We start from the raw sequence: 23,080 nt of genomic DNA, 5'->3' as shown, positions 1-23,080 counted from the left end.
TCTACAATGAATATAATGATTACACTTCGGAACATTTGTGACATTATTCAACAAGACATAGCAATGTTACAATCTAATTGAACTAAAACAAGAACAAGTGCATTTTTGAGAATTCCTAATGTTGCAATTGTTTCTTTTTACATGTGGCAACTATTATATATTTTATTCAACTTATTGGGATGCATTATTTCTTAACTTTAGAATGAACTTTACAATCGGTAGTGAGAATGATGCTCTATGAATTGTCTTCTATTTAACATTTTAATAGATAGGTTAAAATAACTACTGAAGCATGTAATACAACTGTCTTCATTGTCATTATCTAACATTGTTAATTATTTGATTCCATCTTACTGTCTGTTAATTCATTCTTACTTTCAAATTAAATGTTTCTGGAAACAGTAATACCTTTACGAGTTCAAAAGGAAATCGTTCATGGAAAACTTTGTTGATTCTTGCTCCACCAGATAATTCTAATGTATCCACCTGATCACCCGATCCTTCAATTCTTTTGTCAAAATCCACAGAAAACTGCTTTACCATCCTGATTAAGTGGAAAAGCATGCTTAGTAATTATCTTTTTCACATGCATAATAATTAAGGACAAACCAACGACTCAATTCCATTTATGTAACTCAACTGTCTTCCCCACCTCCCAGGTCACCTCCTACTCCATGCATCAATAACAATTTTTATTTGGTCATTAAAGGTATAAAAATGAGGCTGACAGCCCCATTATCTTCAATAAGTCCACTGAGCCCTATTACTGAGTGCCTGCTTGAAACATCATGAAGATCAGTCTCCTAATTAGGCTTCTGATATTGATATTAAGGAGAGGTTATAAGCACATATCTGTCCATGAGTACTGGTATTCCAATTAAGAAACAGTCAGAAAATATTCAAGCCACTGCCTTAATATCACACTTCCCAAGCATCTTTTTGTGGACTTCTATCAGCATCCCAAGAATATAACATTCCCAAGACCAAAGAGTGATGGGTTGCACCTTGGCATCTATTATAACCCATTAAGCTCACAAAGCAAATTTAAACGCAGGTTGTCAGTATCAAAGCCAAACTTCACTACTGAATCAGGTCAATATGCTCTGTCTTCAACAGCAATCCAATAGTCAACATTAAACTCATTGACTAATACAGATGTAATATTTTGTTGAGTGCCATGTTTTGCTTAAACAGATCTTGTTAAATTATACCATTTTTGTAAATTTAAATCTGGAAACTTAGTCTTAACAGGAAATCAGCCAACTTGAAACATGGTTGACTGCCATATTTTGAAGTCAAGATTAAAATAGTGTTGCAAAAGCACAGCAGGTCAGGCAGCATCCGAGGAGCAGAAAACTCGACTTTTCGGGCAAAAGCCCTTCGTCACCATTCCTGATGAAGGGCTTTTGCCCAAAACATCAATTTTCCTGCTCCTCGAGTGCTGCTTGACCTGCTGTGCTTTTCCACCACTCTAATCTTGACTCTAATCTCCAGCATCTGCAGTACCCACTTTTGCCATATTTTGAAGTTTCACTGAGCTGACAGGGAGAGAGAAAGAGAGAGATAGACATGCCATTCTTGAGACTGCATTTTAAAATCACATGAGACAATTTAAAAAACTGAAGGGAGAGAGGCAATCATTGACAAATAGCTGAGGCTATTGGCAAATATGTTTTTCATTTAAAATACAGTTGTGGTATTTTCCCACATGATACCAGCTGTATCTTGTTGTGTTGCCACCTCCACTAGAATGCGGCACTGCTTAAGAGTTGTTTGAGGTACTGAGCTGCCACAAATCTTCCCCTGTTTTGGGCCTGTCCAATGATCCACCACCATAGATAATCTACAGAAGTGACACTGTTCTGTGATAACAAGGAGAGCTTATTGCATGATAGCAATTAGTCACACTACATTTAGTCAGGCAAAATTACTCAGACAGCACGGAGCTGGTACAGATATGTCTTTTCCCTCTGAAAGTTACAGCAGATCTCCTTGTCTCCAACTAATGACTGTGTGTGACATCTTAGAATGAGTAAAACCAACCAGACATGAACATTAACCTCATTAAAGCATTACCTTCTAGAACACCAGTTATTCTGGGTTATTAAAAAATTTTTAGAAGGATAGATCTAGTTTGAAATTTTGGTAACTGACAGCTTGTGAGGTTAGAGATGGAAATGTGTTGCTGGAAAAGCGCAGCAGGTCAGGCAGCATCTAGGGAACAGGAGAATCGACGTTTCGGGCATTAGCCCTTCTTCAGGAAGCTTGTGAGGTTAGCCCTCTGTAAATTGCATTTATGCAATTGCATGATAATGACTAGGATATCATTTACGTGCATTGTTCCATTATAAAATTAAGCCAACCTCTCAAATTTCAGTAGCTCCTTTATTTTTCACGGTCAACAGCACAAGAATAATCCAGTGGTCTTTGATACATGTTCTAAGAAGCTTTGACATAGCCACTAATGCTCAACAGTCTCATGTGTTACTTTTGCAAAATAACAAGTTCTGAAGTACAATATTTCAAAAAATATAATTCCATTTCATTTTCAAAGCTATGCGAAGGTGCTAAAATGTCGTCGCCATGACTGTATTTCATGGCTTCATAAAAATCTAAATTGGCATTGTATGAGTGAACTTTTAACACAAACTGAAAAATATTAGTGTAAAGCAGCAAAACGTGCACTGCTTGCAATTCTGACCTTACTGACCTTACCAGCTCCCTAAAACTGCATGTGTAAATCTCTACAAGACATAGAGATTCTAGATATTGCCATTAACCACAGGAATTCTGGATCAGTGGTGCTGGAAGAGCATAGCAATTCAGGCAGCATCCAACGAGCAGCTCCGAAGAGTAACCCACCCAGACCCATTCCCCTACATTTACCTCTGACTAATGCATGTAATCTACATTTCCCTGAACACTATGGACAATTTAGCATTGCCAATTCACCTAACCTGCACATCCTTGGATTGTGAGAGGAAACCCATGCAGACACAGGGAGAATGTCTAAATTACACGTGTTAACCATGAAATATATACGGTAGGGGGACAGGTCTGGGTGAGATGCTCTTCAGTGGGTTAGTTATAGACTTATTGGATCGAATGACCTGTTTCAAATTGTAGGGGTTCTTAAAAAAAAGTTTTGAAAATCACGAGGGGTCTGGATAGAGTAATCCACAAGAAACTGTTTCCACTTACTAAAGAGTCGAGAATCAAAGGGCACAGATGTAGCAAATATTACAAAAAATCTTTTTACACAGGAGTGCTTAGATCAGATTCCATTGGGGCATTCAACAAAGCACTGAATGATTATTCAGATAGGATAAAAAAAGGCAAAGTTACAAAAAGGCAGGAGCATAGCACCAGTACATGATGCATGTTTGGAAAGCCAGTGCAGACACAATAGGCGGAATAATCACCTTCTTTTAAATGATAAAGACACTGGTAGTGTAGATAAACAAAACTATTTCTACCAATAGAGCAATTGGAACAAACAGGGTTATTTTAAAATTAAAGCTAAGTCATTTAGGACTGAGAACCACAAACAATTATCACACAAAGTTCAAGAAATCCATGTTGTAATCTTGCTTTAAAAGCAGCGCTGCTTTAAGAACTCAATTTGTAGATGGGCCATGATCTTATCATGTGACCAGAGGCTAGGATCATTCTGCATTGCAGCACCCCAGGCCAAGGATCCGCCTAGAAATCACTTTGTACTGTATGTAATAATTTTAGCTGTGGTTAAATCCACAAGGGATCTTCAAGTAAACGGAATCGCTACAGTCCATACAGTTAAACAAATAAGTTTCATAATCAATCAAGCATAATTAACATACAGCAAGAGAGCTTTGGTTGTTATGGCAGGGTCATCAGGTCGGCAGTCCTTATATTCCTCGACTTCTTTTTCTAAAGATAACAGCTGCCTCTGAAGCTTGTTGCGCAATACTGGAAGTGTTTCCCGAATGTGGTTAGTTAGTTGCTAAAGAAAAAGAAACAAAATATTGAACTATACAAGCTACATTCAGGAAAATAAATAGATATGTCAATACATTCTGAAAAGACAACTTAAATTAAGTTGTTCTATGTCTTTCTCAGAACATTTTAAGTACTTTTTTATTCAGAGTTGGGATGTAGGCAACACTGCCCGGGCCAGGCATTTACTGCCCATCCTTAGTTGCCCTTGAGAAGGTGGTGGTGAGTTGCTTTCCTGAGTTGCTGCAGTCCACATGCTATACGTGGACTCACAATGCCACTGGGGAGGGAATTCCAGATTTTGACTCAGCAACAGTGAAGGAACAGCGATACTTTTCCAAGTCAGGGCAGTGACTGGCTTAGAGGAGAACTTGTAGGAGGAGGTATTCCAATGCATCTACTGTCCTTGTCCTTCTCGATGGACGTAATCATGAGTTTGGAAGTCTCTGTCTCAGAAGTGTTGGTGAAGGTTTGCAGTGCATCTTGTAGGTGGCACACACTGCTTCCACCAAGCATGGATAGTAGAGGGACAGAATGTTTGTGACTGAATCAAGCGCCAATTAAGCAGCCTGCTTTGTCCTGGATGGTGTCAAGCATCTTGAATATTGTTGGAGCTCATTCAACTAGGTAAGTGAGGAGTATTTCATCACACTCCTGACTAATTTATTTTATATTTGATAAGTAGCTGAAAGTGAAAATGCAATGAATCTACTGTAATTTTAGAACAGCATCCTTTTCATGAAATTCAGCTTGGATATGAATGGCAAACTCACCTTACCTCAAAGTATTCTATTAGCAATGCACAGCAGAATACCTCCAGACAATTAAACTAACACATAAATAATCACAGTAAACACTATGCAGTGTTCCATTCTAACAACTCACCTCATTAAGCAGCTTCTGGAGGTATGGTGTTCCCATACGTTCTGCCATGTGTCTATATGCTGGCTGAGAAAGGAAAAATTTTCTTTCTGCTGCAAGTGCCGTTTTAATGTCCTTTTTTCCTTCAATATCCTTTTGACTTCTGTTGACAACACCAATGTATCCTAGCAGCGAAGAAAACAGACATAGGAGCTTCATGGTTTTATTTTTTCATACTGTGGATATGAGCTTTGTTGGCAAGTCCAACACTGACCCCTAGTTGCCCCTGAGAAGATGGTGGTCTGAATGTCTTTTTAGGACATTTGAGAATGGAGTTAAGAGTCAAATAGATTGGCATGGGGCTGGAATTGCATATAGAGAAGTTTACTTTTTAGTAAACCACTTAGATTTTAAATACCAATTATAGTCACTTTTACCAATTTTTAAAATAATTTGTTTAATAAAGTGGAATCGCAGGTAGATAGGATAGTGAAGAAGGCGTTTGGTATGCTTTCCTTTATTGGTCAGAGTATTGAGTACAGGAGTTGGGAGGTCATGTTGCGGCTATACAGAACATTGGTTAGGCCACTGTTGGAATATTGCATGCAACTCTGGTCTCCTTCCTATCGGAAAGATGTTGTGAAACTTGAAAGGGTTCAGAAAAGATTTACAAGAATGTTGCCAGGGTTGGAGGATCTGAGCTCCAGGGAGAGGCTGAACAGGCTGGGGCTGTTTTCCCTGAAGCGTCAGAGGCTGAGGGGTAACCTTATAGAGGTTTACAAAATTATGAGGGGCACGGAGAGGATAAATAGACAAAGTCTTTTCCCTGGGGTCAGGGAGTCCAGAACTAGAGGACATAGGTTTAGGATGAGAGGGGAAAGATATAAAAGAGACCTAAGGGGCAACGTTTTCACACAGAGGGTGGTACGTGTATGGAATGAGCTGCTAAACGATGTGGTGGAGGCTGGTACAATTGCAACATTTAAGAGGCATTTGGATGTGTATATGAATAGGAAGGGTTTGGAGGGATATATGCCGGCTGCTGGCAGGTGGGACTAGATTGGGTTGGGATATCTGGTCGGCATGGACGGGTTGGACCGAAGGGTCTGTTTCCATGCTGCACATCTCTATGACTCTAATTAGGTGAAGAACTGCAGATGCTGGAGATCTGAGTCAAGAATGTGCTGCTGGAAAAGCACAGCAAGTCAGGCAGCATCTGAGGAGTAGGAAAATCGATGTTTCGGGCATAAGCCCTTCATCAGGAATGAGGCTTGTGGGCCAAGGAGGCTGAGAGATAAATGGGAGGGGGTTGGCCTGGGGGGTAGGTAGCTGGGAATGTGATAGGTAGATGAAGGTGTGGGGCAAAGGTGGTAGGTCGGAGAGGTAGGTGGAGCGAATAGGTGGGAAGGAAGATGGACAGGTTAGGACAGTTCAAGAGGGTGATGCTGAGTTGGAGGCTTGGGACTGGGATAAGATGGGGGAAGGGGAAAATGAGGAAACTGGTGAAATCCACATTGATCCCATGTGGTTGCACAGTCCCAAGGTGGAAGATGAGGCGTTCCTCCTTCAGGCGTTGGGTGGTTACGGTTTGGCGATGGAGGAGGCCAGGACCTACATGTCTTTGGTGGAGTGGGAAGGAGCGTTAAAGTGTTCGGCCACAGGATGGTGGTGTTGGTTGGTGCGGGTGTCCCAGAGATGTTCTCTGAAATGATCGCAAGCTGACTTCCCGTCTCCCTGACGCAGAGGAGACCAGATCGGGTGCAACAGATACAGTAGATGACGTGTGTGGAAGTATAGGTAAGTTTCTGTCAGATGTGAAAGGATCCTTTGGGCCCTTGGATGGAGGGGGGGAGGGAGGTGGGCGAGTGTGGGCAAGGTTTTGCACTTCTTGTGTTGGCAAGAGAGGGTGTCAGTAGTGGGGTGTGGGTTGGTGGGGGGCATGGATCTGAAAAGGGAGTTGCGGAAGGAATGATCTCTCCAAAATGCAGATAGGGGTGGGGAGGGAAATATATCCCTAGTGGTGGGGTCTGTTTATCGGTGGCAGAAGTGGCAAAGGATAATGTGATGTATCCGGAGGTTGGTAGGGTTGAAGGTGAGGACTGAGGGGGTTTCTGTCCTCTTTGAGATTGGAGGAGTAGGGCTCAAGGGAGGAGGTGCAGAAAGTGGAGGAGATGTGCTGAAGGGCATCAACCACCATGTTGGGGGGAATTGTGGTCGTTGAAGGAGGCGGCCATCTGGAATGTTCAATGGTGGACTTGGTCATCCCGGGAGCAGATGCGGTGGAGACGGAGAAATTGGGAATAAGGGATGGCAGTTTTACAGGAGACAGGTTGGAAGGAGGTGTAGTCCAGGTAGCTGTGAGAGTTGGTGGGTTTGGAGTAGATGTCCATGGTTAGTCGGTCACCAGAGATGGAGATGGAGAGGTCCAGGAAGGGGAGGGAGGTGTCCTAAGTGGTGCAGATGAATTTGAGGTTGGGGTAGAAGGCGTTGGTGAATTTCAAGAACTGTCCAACCTTGTTGTGGGAGCACAAGGTGATGCCAATACAGTCATCGATGTAGTGGAGGAAAAGGTGGGGAATGGTACTGGTGTAGCTGTGGAAGATTGGTTGTTCCATGTACCTGACAAAGAGACAGGCATAGCTGGGGCCCATGCAGGAGCCCATGGCTACCCCTTTGGTTTGGAGGAAGTGGGAGGATTGGAAGGAGAAGTTGTTGAGGGTAAGTTGAACTAGAGTGTCAGTTGAAAGGTACTGGTTGGGTCGGCATGAGAGGAAGAAACAGGGGGGTTGGAGGCTTTTGTCATGGTGGATAGATGTGTAACCCCAGACAAAACTCATCTTCCACCCCACTAACCTCAAGGTACATCGCATCATCCTTTGCCTCTTCCGCCACCTACAAATAACCCTACCACGAGGGATATATTTCCTTCCCCACCCCTATCTGCATTTCAGAGAGACCATTCACTCCGTGACTCTCTTTTCAGATCCACGCTCCACGCACCTCCCCCCGCCCACACCCAACTCCCGGAATCTTCTCTTCCCTGCCAACGCAGGAAATGCAAAATCTGCACCCACAGCTCCCGCCCTCATCTTCATCCAAGGCCCAAAATGATCATTCCACATCCGACAGAAATTTACTTGTACTTCCCCACACATCATCTACGTATCTGTTGCACCCAATATGGTTTCCTCTATATCGGGGAGACAGGACGCCAACTTGCAGATCGTTTCAGAGAACATCTCTGTTCACCCGCACCAACCACCCCACTGCCCAGTGGCCGAACTCTTTAATTCCCCCTCCCACTCCACCAAGGACATGCAGGTCCTGGGCCTCCTCCATCGCCAAACCCCAATCACCTGATGCCTGGAGGAAGAATGCCTTATCTTCCACCTTGGGACTCTGCAACCACATAGAATCAATGTGAATTTCAACAGTTTCCTCATTTCCCCTCCCCCCCCCCCCCACCCTATCCCAGTCCCAAGCCTCCAATTCAGCACCGCCTGCTTGATCTGTCCATATTCCTTCCCACTTATCCACTCCACTCTCTTCTCCGACCTATCGCCTTCATCTACGTAATACATTCCCAGCTACCTTCCCCCCAGTCACCTCCCAGTTAGCTCTCAGCCCCCGGCCCACAAGCCTCACTCCTGGTGAAGGGCTTATGCCTGAAACATCAATTTTCCTGCTCCTCGGATGCTGCCTGACCTGCTGTGCTTTTCCAGTGCCACACTCTTGGAACAAATTAACAAGTGCCATGATGAGTTTTGAATTCATATGTCCATATCACTTTATCGTTAACAAGCAAAAAACAAAACATATTTCAGAAGAGCAGCTTACTAAGGTGAACATTGAGATACGTGTAATCTCAATTCCCAAGAATGTCCCTTCTGACTAATTTGGCAAGTCGATTATTAATTTTGCCATATCCCACTGAACAATTTCTACAGATTCTGCATAATTTTGCAGGGTAATCTTTGCGATTGCACTTGTTTCCAGAGCTCGTGTTCTTAGAACAGGGTTAAAGCGATACCACTTCCTTGAAGGTGTTATAGAAACATAGATGATTGCCTTGTGTTACTTTGTAGCTTCACGTCTACTGGACGGTCAAGGCTGCTCTGCTAAATCATTACCTGAGAGATAGGAGCATGATTCCATGCCACATGTCTGCAATGCAAGATGGCTACTGTACATACATGATCAGGTTAAAAAAAACATTTTTACTAAATGCCAGGCCGTTCTGGTTTTACATTTACAAATATTGGCAGGGACTGGCAAAGCTCAACTTCAATTTTAAAAAGATACTTTTGAAAGCAAAGCATTCTGTGACAATTAGGGGGCTTGTTGCTGGCATAGTGGTAATCCAGACGGCCAAGCTAATGGTCTAGGAATTTAAATTCAAATTCCACCATGGCAACTAGTGAAATTTAAATTCCATTAATTCATCTGCAATATTGCGTTGGTAATTGTGACCATTAGACTATCAGTAATTGTCCTATAAATACATCCAATTCACCCATATGCCTTCCAAAAGGGGACCTAACATCCTTACCTGGTCATCTGCTTTACATGTGACTTCATACACCAGAAATATGGTTGACTCTTAACAGTGCTCTGAAACATCCTACCAAACCATCCATTTCAAGGGCAATTATGCATCATCAACAAACATTGCACTTTTCAGCAACAACCACATCCCACAAAAGAATAAAGAAGAAAAGTAACGAGTGATTTATTGTTACAGGCTTACAATGTTCTGAAAATTGATTTTCTAAAAGATTTTAATTTACAATGGACCAAATTTGTTTGATACCTCTGCGAAGAGGCAGTATCTTGTTCTCCAATATATCTCTGGCATCTGTACCATCATCCATTAGATCCAGCTTGGTTATCACACCAATTGTTCGCAAACCTAAACAAATGAGAAGATTTGATTTTTAAAACAGGGATTTCACTAAGTATACTTTTCAGCCAGCAGATTAGTTTTACTTTGTTTAAGACGGGTGACAGTGATATGTTACATCAACTAGTTACTTTAAATAATTCCCAGTGCACAGCTATGACCCATTATAAAACTGTAAAGGAGATGGAGTTTTTACAAATAAAAATAAAGCTTTAAAAAAAGCATGAGATAATATTTAACAATTATTTACTAATGCTTATTAAACTTAGAAAATAACCTAACACATGTACTCATAAAGGCAAAATACTTCAGCGTTTGGAAATCGAAAAGAAAAAACAGAAACTGTTGGAGAACCTCAGCAGGTCTGGCAGCATCTGCGGAGAGAGAAAAACAAGGTTAACATTTCGAGTTTGGTTCAGCTCTTCTACAGAACGCTGAAGTTTTTTCAGTTCTGAAAAATATGTCCTCTCATACTTTTGGCACACAAAGGTCCAGATCATCAAAGAGGTCATGATGACACACAAGTGCACAATATGACAGAATACTGGATCATATTTTTGCTCTTGGCAACTATTTTAGTCCCAGTTAGGACAGGTATTTCCCCTTTCCTAAAACAGGGAAAACTGGACCAAACGTTGCAACAACCAATTTCCCACATACCTGTTGGTGTTTGTTTTGAGATATTTGCAGCAAGCTGACTCTATGAACTACATGGACGCAAGAATGAGAGAAAAATTTGAATTGCAAGCAGGAATCGTTTTCCTTCCAGATCCAAGAAAACCATAAGTAATTAGCTTAGGTTATACAGTGAAGCACACACAATCTTGTCTTTTGCATTTCCAATATACCTGGCTTTACTATATGAAGATCTGGACTTTACTATATTGGATTAGAAGCATGGGGATTTCAGAGTTTATTTCAACAGCACTAAACTCATTTGATGCTCATTGTTATCAAAGGGATTCAATGAAAAGGGGTCACCTTTGGAATACAATGATCCCCCTCCCCAATTTAATGAATCTACAAATATTGGTAAACAAAACATACAAGTTGATTGATTGCCTCAGAAAATGTAAAAGATATATAATTGTGACAAAAGATATGCTAACACTGATATTTGTAATCCTGCTGCAGTACTCATGTGTTCAGTATTTAGAAATACAGATTCCTTTGGTCAACACCTCAATATATAAGTTATGTACTTCTTTGGAAAGAAACCAAATACCCTTTCCAAAAGCCAAAGTTTCCCCGCAGCTGCGGGCATCTATATAAAGGAGCCTTACCTTGAGGATCAACATCTTTTGCCAACTTAAGTGCATCTGAATTAGCCAAGTCAGTATTAGCTGGGGTCACTGCCAAAATTAGGCAATTTTCTCGAATGATGAATTGCATTATTGTGTCCCTGATTTGGTATTCAATGTCTGGTGGTTGATCTCCTACGGGCACTTTAGTGATACCAGGCAAATCAATCAGGGTCAGGTTTAACACTGTAAAGTAAAAAGAAAACAGCAAGTAAATAACTATTACTGTTTTCATCTATGCAAAGTACGTACAAACATTCCTTTATTCCAATTCCATGTAATCTTTGCGATTGAATATTTAAAAACACAAAAATTAAAATTGGGGCTAACATGTTAGTAATGGCCTCAAAATGGAGTTGGCGGACTTAAGCTGGCAAATGAAGTTGATCCTTCAGATATGAATTAGCGCTATAACTTTGAAAAGGTTTAACCTAAGTGTTTCTTGTTTCAGTGAGCAAGCTCCTTAAGCAAGTCAAGTCCAATGATGCAGCTATGAATCAGCTTTCAAACTTAAGGGACATACTGGTGGAACATACTTTGCACAAACTCTACATTCTGGCACCAAATTGGGTAAGTAGCCACTAAGTAACTAAAAAAGTACTTCTTTACATCATATTTTGTTCTTAGCCTTCAAAAGCTATTTTTTCGATGTAAGTGACCAATGTAGTCTTCAGCCATTGTCCAAATAAGGCATTTTCCACCAGGTGCTGAAACCCTATCAGACATTTTCTTCCCTTTTAGGCTAGAGTTGTTAACATTTATAGTAACTCATACTACCCCTTGTAAGGTTGTTTTTTTTTTAAACATAATCTGGAGGTATATATTAGGAATATATATTTATCGACTGAGATATTAGGACAGCTATTAATGCACTTTATCATTGAATCCTTATAATGTGGATTCAATGTTGATTAACGCAGTGGAACTGTCATTATACACCAGCTCAAGCTGACATGATACAAGTTCAACAATGTAAAATACATTATTTCTAGGTACAGTAAAAAGCTAACATCCTGCTCATGTTGATCTCTTGTACTGGGCTTGAATCAACTCATCATGGACCCAAACCCAGTTCAGACTTATGGGACAACAGTGTCCTTTATCTAGTCAATGCAAGAATTTTGTGAAATGTGACTTTAGAACGGACAAGTCCCATTTCACTAATGCGACATCAACTAACATTCTGCCCCAAAGGATGGCACATGGAAAAGTATCACACTTGTGCCATAGTGGAGACAGTTCTAAGTCTGAGATTTACGCACATTTATGAAGGAACAGAGAAAGAACTGAAGTCTGCATACTTCTCTGTATTGTACCTAACTTGAGAAGGCCTGATCCTGACTCAGGGTACTGAAGTAACAACATTTTCCAAGCAATAACATCCCCTACCTCAAATAATACATGATATGGATTATATCAAAGTGTCATACAACTGATGCGATGTATTGAACAACCTTAGATTGTTGTTAAGTCTTTAATCACTTAGAATGGATTGCAGGTTTCAATTCATTAATATGTAAATTCCAGAACTACTTTCAAGTCACATTCCTGAGGTAACTTAAGGTTTTATAAAAAAAAGATGACATCTCAGTTCAGACAATGCATTTTAAGGTGTGAGGTTAGAGTCTGTCTGTATTCCAACTTTGAGTCAGACTGATTCTTATGTCCTATGATCCTGCCTCACTAGCTATCTGACGAAGGAGCAGCGGTCTAAAAGCCTGTACTTCCAAATAAACCTGTTGGTCTATAACCTGGCGTTGTGTGATTTTTAACTCAAATAATACAGGTTTCACAAATCAGTTCTAGATGACAAGGTCACAATTTTAAAACTGCCTTAATTTTAGCAACCTTAGAGGGCATCAGATGAATGGTGGAAAAGTTACACTGCTGCACAGCACATATTATTTCACTTTGTCACACCTCATTTTAATGACTAATTACCATTTGTCAGTGTTTGGAAATGCAAGGCTCACATCTTAACTAAACTCAATACAGTAGGATAGCAGGAATAACTTTTAATTTACATTTGGTTTTTAAACCGCATATACATTCTATAACGCATATACTTTTGCACTGTAAAACAGACATGAAGATGAGGCAAAACATGATACATAAAAGCTTAAGCATAAAGTCTAAGATAATTGTTAGTTGAACTGCAAAGCTGAAGTTACAAGTAACAACAAATTAAAATCTACCATTAATTTACTGCTTGAAAAATCCAGATATTTTATTTCTCTCATATTTATCATTATTATAAATACTAAATACTGTAATGTTCAGCGTGTAAATTTTGTCAAATAAATTAAAAGCAATTGATGTCATAAATTGAGAAATAAGTCACATTTTATCTTCCTCATGATTTAGTGATCTGTGCTGCTTGCATCTTTGCAGAAAGCAACATTCAAAAAGTAAAGTTGATTAACAGCAAATTAGGGCCCTTGAAATTAGAGATATTTTCACATCACACTTCTCAGACTTCTATAATGCATGAAAAATCTTTTGGAATTCTGATTTTGGATTATGTAGGAGTACAAATTTGAAACAAGCTTTACACGTTTGTATCACTATTATGACAAACTGAGATTCTATAATAGGAATTGCACAGAATTAACACCATGTGGCCTAACTGGTCTATGCTGGTGTACTTCACATAAGCCTCCTTTGATCTAATTACTTCTTACTAATCTGATCCATATATATGTATCCTCTTCCTTACATATGCAATAAACATTTTAAACATCTTAAATATGCATATTTCTGCTTCCACATTAGCTTCTGGTCTTTCTCAGATGCAATCCATCTGAATGTGGGGTTTTGTCTTCCTTAAATTTGACTGACTTTTCATATCCTGCTCTGTTCTGTATATCTACTTAAAAAAAATCATCTTGACTTCATATGCAAATGAACTTTTCTATTCATTAATTCTTCAATAAACACTAAGGCAAAGGGTGAGATTTCCCCTTTACATTGGGAATCATAGGTTGGGTCTTGACTATTCATTCCTGCCTTTTGAATAAACATATGTGAATACCACTTCAGAAATTGAGCATTGGTTGGAATTAGGCCTCTGTCTCCCAAAACAGGCATAGGATGCAAATAGAGATGATAAGGCAGTCAAGTTAGAAGGCCTGCTTCTATTCACTGTGACATTAACCTAGTTCTGAAAATGGTTGTTATTCATCCTTACCTGCACACCGTCGCCATTTATCTTGCTCCCTCAATGCCCCTTCATATCTTCATTTCTCTCTCTATAATCACTCATGTAGTATAATTTGATGGACACAACTCATGAGTCTCATAATAGCACTGAGAAATCTTTGAAATACACACGACATGCCACTTAAGAAATGTGCCCCTCTTTGGTGCTCATAAAATTGTCAAATACAAAGCTGCTCAAATACTTTAAAAAAAGTACTCCAACTTAAGTGCTCTTAAATCTTTCAAGATAAACAAATATCCATTCAAAACACTCCAAAGAAACACAAACTATATTAAATGTTCCTAAAACTATAAATCAAACAACGTTCACACTCCCTTTAAGTGTACTGCACTGATAACCTCAGGCGATAAAAATCTATTGGTGAGTCTGAAATATAGCCAAGCATTCAGAATAAGGTTTCATTGCACAGCTGTGTCAACAAAACCTGCATAAGTGAAAACACTCAGTTTTTGAAGGTGACAGAAGAGATGGCTTCCAAAGGTTTAGATGTCTGAACTTTAAATCAATGTAAAAGCCAAAGTACAAGATCCAGGTTGTACATTAATATCTGACTTTCTGTTGAATGCACACCCACTTAGAAAATACTCTAATTCATTGAATGCCAGTCAATGTAACTGTCACGTACATTTGAAGACAGAACCCTTTAGCTATCACTGTAAGAAAGACACAATGACTTAATTACACAGCATTTAGTTATGGTATTTGAAGTTAGCAACACCTTTTAAAAGTACCTGTTAGAAGGTTCCTGATTCAACAACATGCCGCTCTCATGATTAATTAACTGATTGACCTTGAAAAGGTTCACACAGGTTTCAAGAACCCATCCAACTCACTGAAAATCTCAAAATTCAGAAAATTCAAAATTGAGGTAGACATTTAAATGCCACCTTGAGTAAGCTTTGAGTAGCAACCTGTTCCACTTCCTGGATGAAATAGCAACTGTCACGAATCAATTGGGAAGTTTCCATTTATAGTCTCCCTGCCACCATTTTTGGTTGCTGAATGCATGTTTTCCCAGGGTGAGAATGGAAAAATCTCGCCCTCAAGGATACATATGAATATATGAAGCAGACGCATAATGAGGAAAATATGACACTTTAGTCTGCTCTGCTACTCAATAGTGATTACGACATTCCTTCATAACCTAATAACCTTTCAACCCTTGCTCATCAAGAATCTATCTAAACTGAGTCTTAAAATGAATGTGATTCCATAATCTTTGGAAGAGAGTTTTAAAGGCTCATGGCCCTCAGAGAAAACAACTTATCCTGATCTCTCCCCCAGATAAGGAAACATTCTTTCTTTCCACACGAACCTTGTCAAGACCTCTCAGGATTTTTGCATATTACAAACAAGTCACTTCTTACTCTTTAACTCCAAGGAATTACAAGCCTAGCCTGTCCAACCTTTTCTCATGTGACAACCTGCCCATTCCAGATATTAAATCTGATAAATCCCTCTGAACTGCTTCCAGTGCATTTGCATCAATTCTTAAATATAGTACACTAGATGTGGTAACCTCCATAACCTCTCTACTTTATATTCAGTTCCCTTTTCAACAAACAACATTCTGAGCTTGATATTGAAACAAGGTGTATCAAAGTCATTCTCCAGAAAAATGACGAACCTGAACAGATCATTTCTCGCTGTATATAAGGCAAACTCATGAACAGACTTAAGGCTATCACTTTTGGTCCTGAGAAGTGGCCAGTCTACCTCAGATTATCCTGCAAGGGTCGAAGGTATCTAAAACATTTGAACAACAGTGAATTTAGCAGCTTCACACTGCAACAGCAACATAAAGGGGTTCACCACAAAAGGTTTCACCATCAGGCGAAAAAGTCATTGTATTTAACACACGAGTAATGTGGTAGATGAATCTCAGTGCCAATGTGAAACGGACTAAATACTGGCAGATCATATCAAACAGTATCTCCCTTTGGCCATTTGTAAATTACTGACTGTACTCAACCCGACCATTGTTGAAAAGCTCAAAACATTGTGTCCAACATTGGGTAGAATTACATAATTTTATAGGGAGAAGCTGAACAGGCTGGGGCTGTTTTCCCTGGAACATCGGAGGCTGAGGGGGTGACCTTATAGAGGTTTACAAAAATATGAGGGGCGTGGATAGGGTAAATAGGCAAAGTCTTTTCCCTGGGGTCAGAGAGTCCAGAACTAGAGGGCATAGGTTTAGGGTGAGAGGGGAAAGATATAAAAGAGACCTCAGGGGCAACTTTTTCACACAGAGGGTGGTATGAGTGTGGAATGAGCTGCCAGAGGAAGTGGAGGAGGCTGGTACAATTACAACATTTAAGAGGCATTTGGATGGGTATATGAACAGGAAGGGTTTGGAAGGATGTGGGCCGGGTGCTGGCAGGTGGAACTAGATTGGGTTAGGATATCTGGTCGGCATGGACGGGTTGGACCGAAGGGTCTGTTTCCATGCTGTACATCTCTATGACTCTAATTAGATAATATCTGCTAAACAATCCGGAGTGTGCTAAGGATTACACTGACAATGAACTGAAGATTGTCAGTTGGGCTCAGTGTTGCACAATTGTGTCAAATAGAACCTACATATATTCAGATTCATTTCCTCATGAAATATCTTGACGAGAGTCAACCTGCTGATTCTAACAAAATTTTTGGTCGCTGTCAGTTTTCAGATAAGTTGTGCATTCTCTAGCAATCCTCTAGTAGTGCCTCTGGCAATGTGAATCCAAACGAACAATCAGCACTCTATTTTCATACAGTATAAAATGCCCTTTTCCCTCGATTTTGGAAATAGAATTTCTTGAGAATTGTTCTGGTTAAACTTGTCTTTTCTCAGCAATACTCAAGTACTATCCATTAGCTTTCCTAATTATGTGCTGTCCTTGCACACTAACCTTCTAATGCAAGAGGGTGCCCAGAACTTGTTGCATGTTAAGAGTGGTAGATGAAGTTTAGTTTGGATAAATGTGAAGGATTGCATTTTGATAAAACAAACAAGGGCAGTACATATACTATTATGGTTGGGTACTGGGTAGTGTTGTAGAACAGAAAGACCTGTTCTGTTCAGGTATGTAATTCTTGCAAAGTTGCATCACAAGTAGACACGGTGGTTAAGAAGGCATTTAGCACGCTTGCCTTTTCTCAGGCTTTTTAGTATCAGAGTTGGGACACCACGTTGAGGTTGTACAGGACATTGGTGAGGGGTCTTCTGGAAGACTGTGTTATAGGAAGGACATTATTAAACTGGAGAGAATTCAGAAAAGATTTACCAGGATGTTTCTGGGAAAGGAGGGTTTGAGTTATAAAAATATGCCGAATAGGTTGGGACCTTTTTCAGTAGAGTATAGGAGTTTGAGGGTGCCCTTATAGAAGTTTATAAAATCATGAGGGGCTTAGATAAGGTCTTTTCCCTTAGGTGGGAAGTTCAAACCTAGGGGGCATATTTTTAATGTGAGAGGAGAAAAGGACGTGAGGGGAAACTTTTTTATACCAAGAGTGGTTCATGTGTAGAATGAACTTCCAGAGGAAGGAGTGGTTGCAGGTAGAGTTAAAATATTTTAAATACATTTGGATAAGTTCATGAATAAGAAAGATTTGGAGGGATATGGACCAAGCGCAGGCTGATGGGACTAGTTTAGTTCGAGAACATGGTTGGCAAGCACTAGTTGGACCCAAGGGTATGTTTTCATGCTGTATGACTCCATATGCAATCTCTCACCATTTAGATACTTTTTAAAAAAATTCCTACCAAAATGAATAATTTCATATTTTCCCACATTATACTTCATTTTCCATATTTTTGCCTTTAACCTTATCCCTTAACATATCCATAACCATTGTAGCCTCTTTTTCTCTTTATGGTTTCCTTTCCTCTTCATCTTTGTGACTATTCAGCATTCCTCCCATATCAGAATAATATTCTGTTAATTTCACATGTCTCTTAGAAGGCCTGTACGTTCCTTAGGTTTCCATGCATTATTTATGTGTCTATCACATATGTCCAAGTACTTCAGCCAAAATAATGTGGAGAGAGAAAGAATTAACATTTCAAACTGATGACCATTAGCTGGGACTGGCAAGAGATGAGTAGAAATTGGAATCAATGTTGATTAAATTTTCTTTTCAGGGTAAGAACAAGAAATAATACCGATACAGACAATGCTCTGGAAGAGAAGATGCATGAGGAGACTTGAATCCAACTGGAACAAGAATGTTCCACAATGGCCAAAACCAACGCAGATATAGCTAAGGCCAATGTGGGTTTCCAAAGCAATGCCTTTTATATGGAAGAAGAGAATGGAGTTGAAGAAATAAATTGTCCACCAGGCAGAGTGGACTGGTTGAGCCTTCAGTTCAAGACAGGCATGGAGAGCCCCAAGACCATCCTGGTGGGAGATGGAGACGTAGATAGATTTGATGTCCACTTAAATTGAAACAGTTAGGGCCAGAGAACTAAAAACTATTCAAGAGATGGAAGGCATTAGATGAGTCAGAGTCAGAGTCACACAGCACAGAAACAGACCTTTGGGTCCAACTCATCCATGCCAACCAGGTTTCCTAAACTGAACTAGTCACATTTGTCTGTGTTTGGCCCATATCCGTCTAAATGTTTCCTGTCCACGTACATGTCCAAATGTCTTTGAAATGTTGTAATTGTACCAGCCTCCTCCACTTACTCTGGTAGCTCATTCCATATACACACCACCCTCTGTGTGAAAAAGTTGCCCTTCAGGTCTCTTTTAAATTGTTTCCCTCTCATCTTAAACCTATGCCCTCTAGTTTTGGACTCTCCCTACCCTTGGAAGCAGACTGTACCTATTCACCTTATCTACACTCCCTCATGATTTTATAAACTTCCATAAGATCACCCCTCAGCCTCTGACGCTCCAGAGATGAAGGTCCACACCTCTCCCTATAACTCAAACCCTCCAGTCTTGGCAACATCCTTATAAATTTTTTTATACCCTTTCTAATTTAACAACACCCTTCCTGTAGTAGGGCAACCAGAACTATATGGAGTATTCTAAACGTGGTCTCACCACTGTCTTGTACAGTTGCAATATGATATCTCAACTTCTACCCTTAATGCTCTGACCAATGAAGAGAAGTGTGCTAAACACCTTCACCGCGCTGTTTACCTGCAACACCACTTTCAAGGAACCTGCACACCTAGTTCCCTCTGTCCAACAACATACCTGAGGGCCTACCATTAATTTGTGGGTCTTGCCCTGGTTTGCCTCACCAAAATGCAATACCTCACATTTATCTAAATTGAACTTCATCTGCCATTTCTTGGCCCATTGGCCCATCTTATCAAGATTTCATTGTATTTTTAGATAAACTTCACAGTCTTCACTATACCACCAATATTGGTGTCATCTGCAAATTTACTAGCCATGCCTCCTATACTCCCAAATCATATATAAAATGATGAACAGTGAACCCAGCATCAATCCTTGTGGCACACTGCTGGTCACAGGTCTCCAGTTCGAACAACAACCCTCTATCACTATACTCTGTCTTCTACCATCAAGCCAATTTTATATCCATTTGCCTGGCTCTCCCTGGATCTTCTGGGTCACCTCTTCAAAAAGCTCAATCAAATTTATGAGACATGATTTTCCATGCTGACTATCCCTAATCAGACCTTGTCTTTCCAAATGCATGTAAATCCTATCTCTCAGAATCCCTACCGACAACCCACCAGTCATGTCAGACTCACCGATCCTCACAACCTTTCCTATCTTTCATATGTTACATTGGATATGAAACTACAGCATTAATGATCTCTGATTATTTGAAACAAGCTGAGCTTGGTTTGTAATGGACTCCATTAATGATAATGGGAGCACAGGTTTACCACCGATAATTGTATTTTTATTCATAAACTTTCAGAAGGTGCTATAGGTAAAAATGGCCGTTGGCCAAGAAATAATTTAAAATTGGAGACTATAAACAGATAACAGTGGACAAATATGGTTCCCTATCCCCATAATCCACCTGCTGCAATCCAAAAATTCATTATCACAACTACCTTAAGTATGTTATGGATAGTGTGCATATCAGTTTAGTTTAGGTCTTTGCTGAGACCACAGCAATATTAGCAAGTTAAATGGCAGTAAAACCAACAGAAAATGAACAGCTCCTCATAATGAACTTAACCTATTTAACCTGTTGAACCAGCAGAGGTGGCACTAAGAACCCCATCATATCTGGACAGTTACACAGCTACCAGCAGCTAGGAACACAATGTAAATAAAATAATCAAACTCAAGATCTAAGCATGCTGAAAGAAGAATAGTTAAAACTAAGGCAGATGTTTGTTACTGAACAGTTTCTTGATTTGCAGTCATGAATCACAGATGGAGTTTGGAAGAGACTGGACAAGGAGATAAGAAACATATTCAAGTTAGAAAGAAATCAGTTCTGTGGAGCATGAAAAGGCTAAAAGAATGGGTATAGGCAGAAGTGGGTACTGCAGGTGCTGGAGATTAGAGTCAAGATTAGAGTGGTGCTAGAAAAGCACAGCAGGTCAGGCAGCATCCATGGAGCAGGAAAATCGGGCAAAAGCCCTTCATCATGAATGGGTATATCAGGGCAGTCTGACAGGTGGATCTTAGGAAGAAGGTAAAAATAGATTGTTCAGGGTTGTGTCTATAATGTTGGATGTCATGGAGGGAAGATTTCCAGTGAAATGGAGATCAGAGAGACTGGGAAATGATTGTTTAATGCTTGCTAGTAGGATCATTGTTCAAGAAAAGTTTTCAAGAAGAATGAGGGGTTGGCTTTCATCATCTGCTAGTTAATGGTCAACATTCCAACAGCACCACCGGCCCTTGCGGAGGTTTGAGCTTTGTTGTAAGGTCATTAACCTGAAATATTAACTCAGTCTCACTCTCAGCTATTGGTGCCACATTCTGTTTTTATTTCCAATATCTAAGTAAACTTATTTTCTGTTTAATCAACAAGGGAATCAAGAGTATGGAGAAAGAGGTGGAAATTGGAGTTGAGGATTTTCACAACAAGCTGATGCGGCAAAAGCTGGAATCATTAAAAATGCTGGCACATCAGAAACCCAACATAATCCTGTTTACTTCATTTTTAATCAGTTCACGCTCACAGATGTGTGGGAAACACATACGAAAGTGGCAACCTGGTTTTGAATATATTAAGAAGCAATTAAGTTGAAATTTAACCCAGCATTCTGCCTTTAACAAGGTTTCCCGGGCTTTGTGAAACACGTCAAGGTCAACTGGCAAGAACACAGTGGGCAACAGTGGATTTATGAAACTGACAGGTTGCAAATTCTTTTAAATTCTGATATAACGCAGCTGCTTCATTGCCTATAGGAATCCTTCTAAATGTGCACCTTCATTACTTTTGGGGGCAATTTGGGAGGGCACTTCAACATCCTGGGACTTTATTCTCCTTATTTGCAGTATTCTGTTGTCAAACTTCATGGCAACAGCTTATGCAATTCTACTTTCAATCTTTGATGTGGAACTAGAACATTGCTTCCCAAATTAATTTCTCACCTAATCTCATTTTAATACATGCAAATGATGTGACCATAGATACCAATAAAGACAAAATAGCAGCACAGTGATATTCAGTATTTTTGAAAGTTTGTACTTTAAAGATAACATACATCACACTTTTATGAAAAATCTTAATTTTTAAACAATTTTGTGAACTCAGTGAGCCTAATGGGACATATATAGGCATGCAACTCACAATATAGTTTCACAAACTTTGGCAGTGTGGTTGATATGATATCCAGGATTGATTAGTATTGAGATTTTATTCATATTAACTGCTTCACACAGATACATGCTGGCAAAAGGAACCACTACTTCCCATGTGCATAGTGAGATTACCAGGATAGTTAGCCATCACATTGATCCAAATTCTAGAAGTTGTATTTTGTAAAAATCAATTGCGTGAAATTTCAATAACCTGCTCAATTTCAGCTGCGGACAACTCCAAATCTTCAGACTGACACTTGAGAGAGTCTGGGCCCACTTGAACCTTTTCACATCCAAGTCGGGAAAAAAAGGATACAAAGTTCATTTTCAGGCATCACGCTGTTCAATTGCATTTTCAGATAAAAACATGGCTGAAAATAAAATTATTATTTAAATTCAGCATATTACTCTACCAAAATGTAATTTTCTTCAGATATGCTATGTTTTGATCATCCATTTGAAGAACATTTGTGCTTTTGCTTTGCGTCTTTATATTCAATTCATTTAGTGTTTAGTTCACATACATCTAAGACAGGCAGAAGATATAAAATTTGAATATGCATATGAATAGATTCAAGAACAGCTTCTTCCCCACTGTTATCAGACTTTCGAACAGACCTCTCAAATGTTAATCTCTCTCTATTCATCTTTCTGCAACTGTAACACTGTATTCTGCACTCTGTACTACTCCCTGATACACTTTGTGTGGTATGATCTGCCTGTAGAGCATACAAAACAACACTTTTCACTGTATCTCAGTACTTGTGACAACAATAAATCAAGTCAAATCTGTTTTTCAAAGAAAATCAATGAGTTCTCTGCTAGTGGAAGGAGTAAAGTCCTCGATTCAAAGTACCCTTCCTCCTGATAAACAGCAGATCTCTGTGTGAAATACAACATCATCAGATCCCGTGTTTTCACACAGTTTTGCAAATAGATGCGCACAAAATAGATGAGGTGTAATGCAATTCGCAACTGGTGTGATCAGGGACACTACCTAGTCTGCGCTCGGTTCTTTAGTTGCCAGTGTTTTCCTGTGAATAAAGCAGTGAGTCTTAACAATGGATGGAGCAACTCTCTT

At 39.7% G+C, this 23,080-nt stretch overlaps 1 protein-coding gene across 2 annotated transcripts in view; it reads right to left on the bottom strand.

The window, feature by feature from the left end:
- LOC122554598 (dynamin-3-like) overlaps window positions 1-23,080 on the bottom strand; it is a 215,331-nt gene that overhangs the window by 140,453 nt on the left and 51,798 nt on the right. For both annotated transcript variants that reach the window (XM_043699882.2, XM_043699891.2), the window contains exons 4-8: window positions 11,020-11,223; window positions 9,647-9,745; window positions 4,861-5,021; window positions 3,840-3,982; window positions 409-544 (exon numbers count right to left, since the gene is read on the bottom strand). In XM_043699882.2, the coding sequence (XP_043555817.1) occupies window positions 409-544; window positions 3,840-3,982; window positions 4,861-5,021; window positions 9,647-9,745; window positions 11,020-11,223 (743 nt within the window). The remainder of the gene's footprint in view (window positions 1-408; window positions 545-3,839; window positions 3,983-4,860; window positions 5,022-9,646; window positions 9,746-11,019; window positions 11,224-23,080) is intronic.

Source organism: Chiloscyllium plagiosum, unplaced genomic scaffold (genome assembly GCF_037043375.1).
Source record: "Chiloscyllium plagiosum isolate Xiang-an unplaced genomic scaffold, Cpla_swu_hap1 HiC_scaffold_9, whole genome shotgun sequence".
NCBI classification, from domain to species: Eukaryota; Metazoa; Chordata; class Chondrichthyes; order Orectolobiformes; family Hemiscylliidae; genus Chiloscyllium; species Chiloscyllium plagiosum.
The sequence above is the reverse complement of the archived record's forward strand: the minus strand, read 5'-3'. Positions and strand labels throughout refer to the sequence as shown.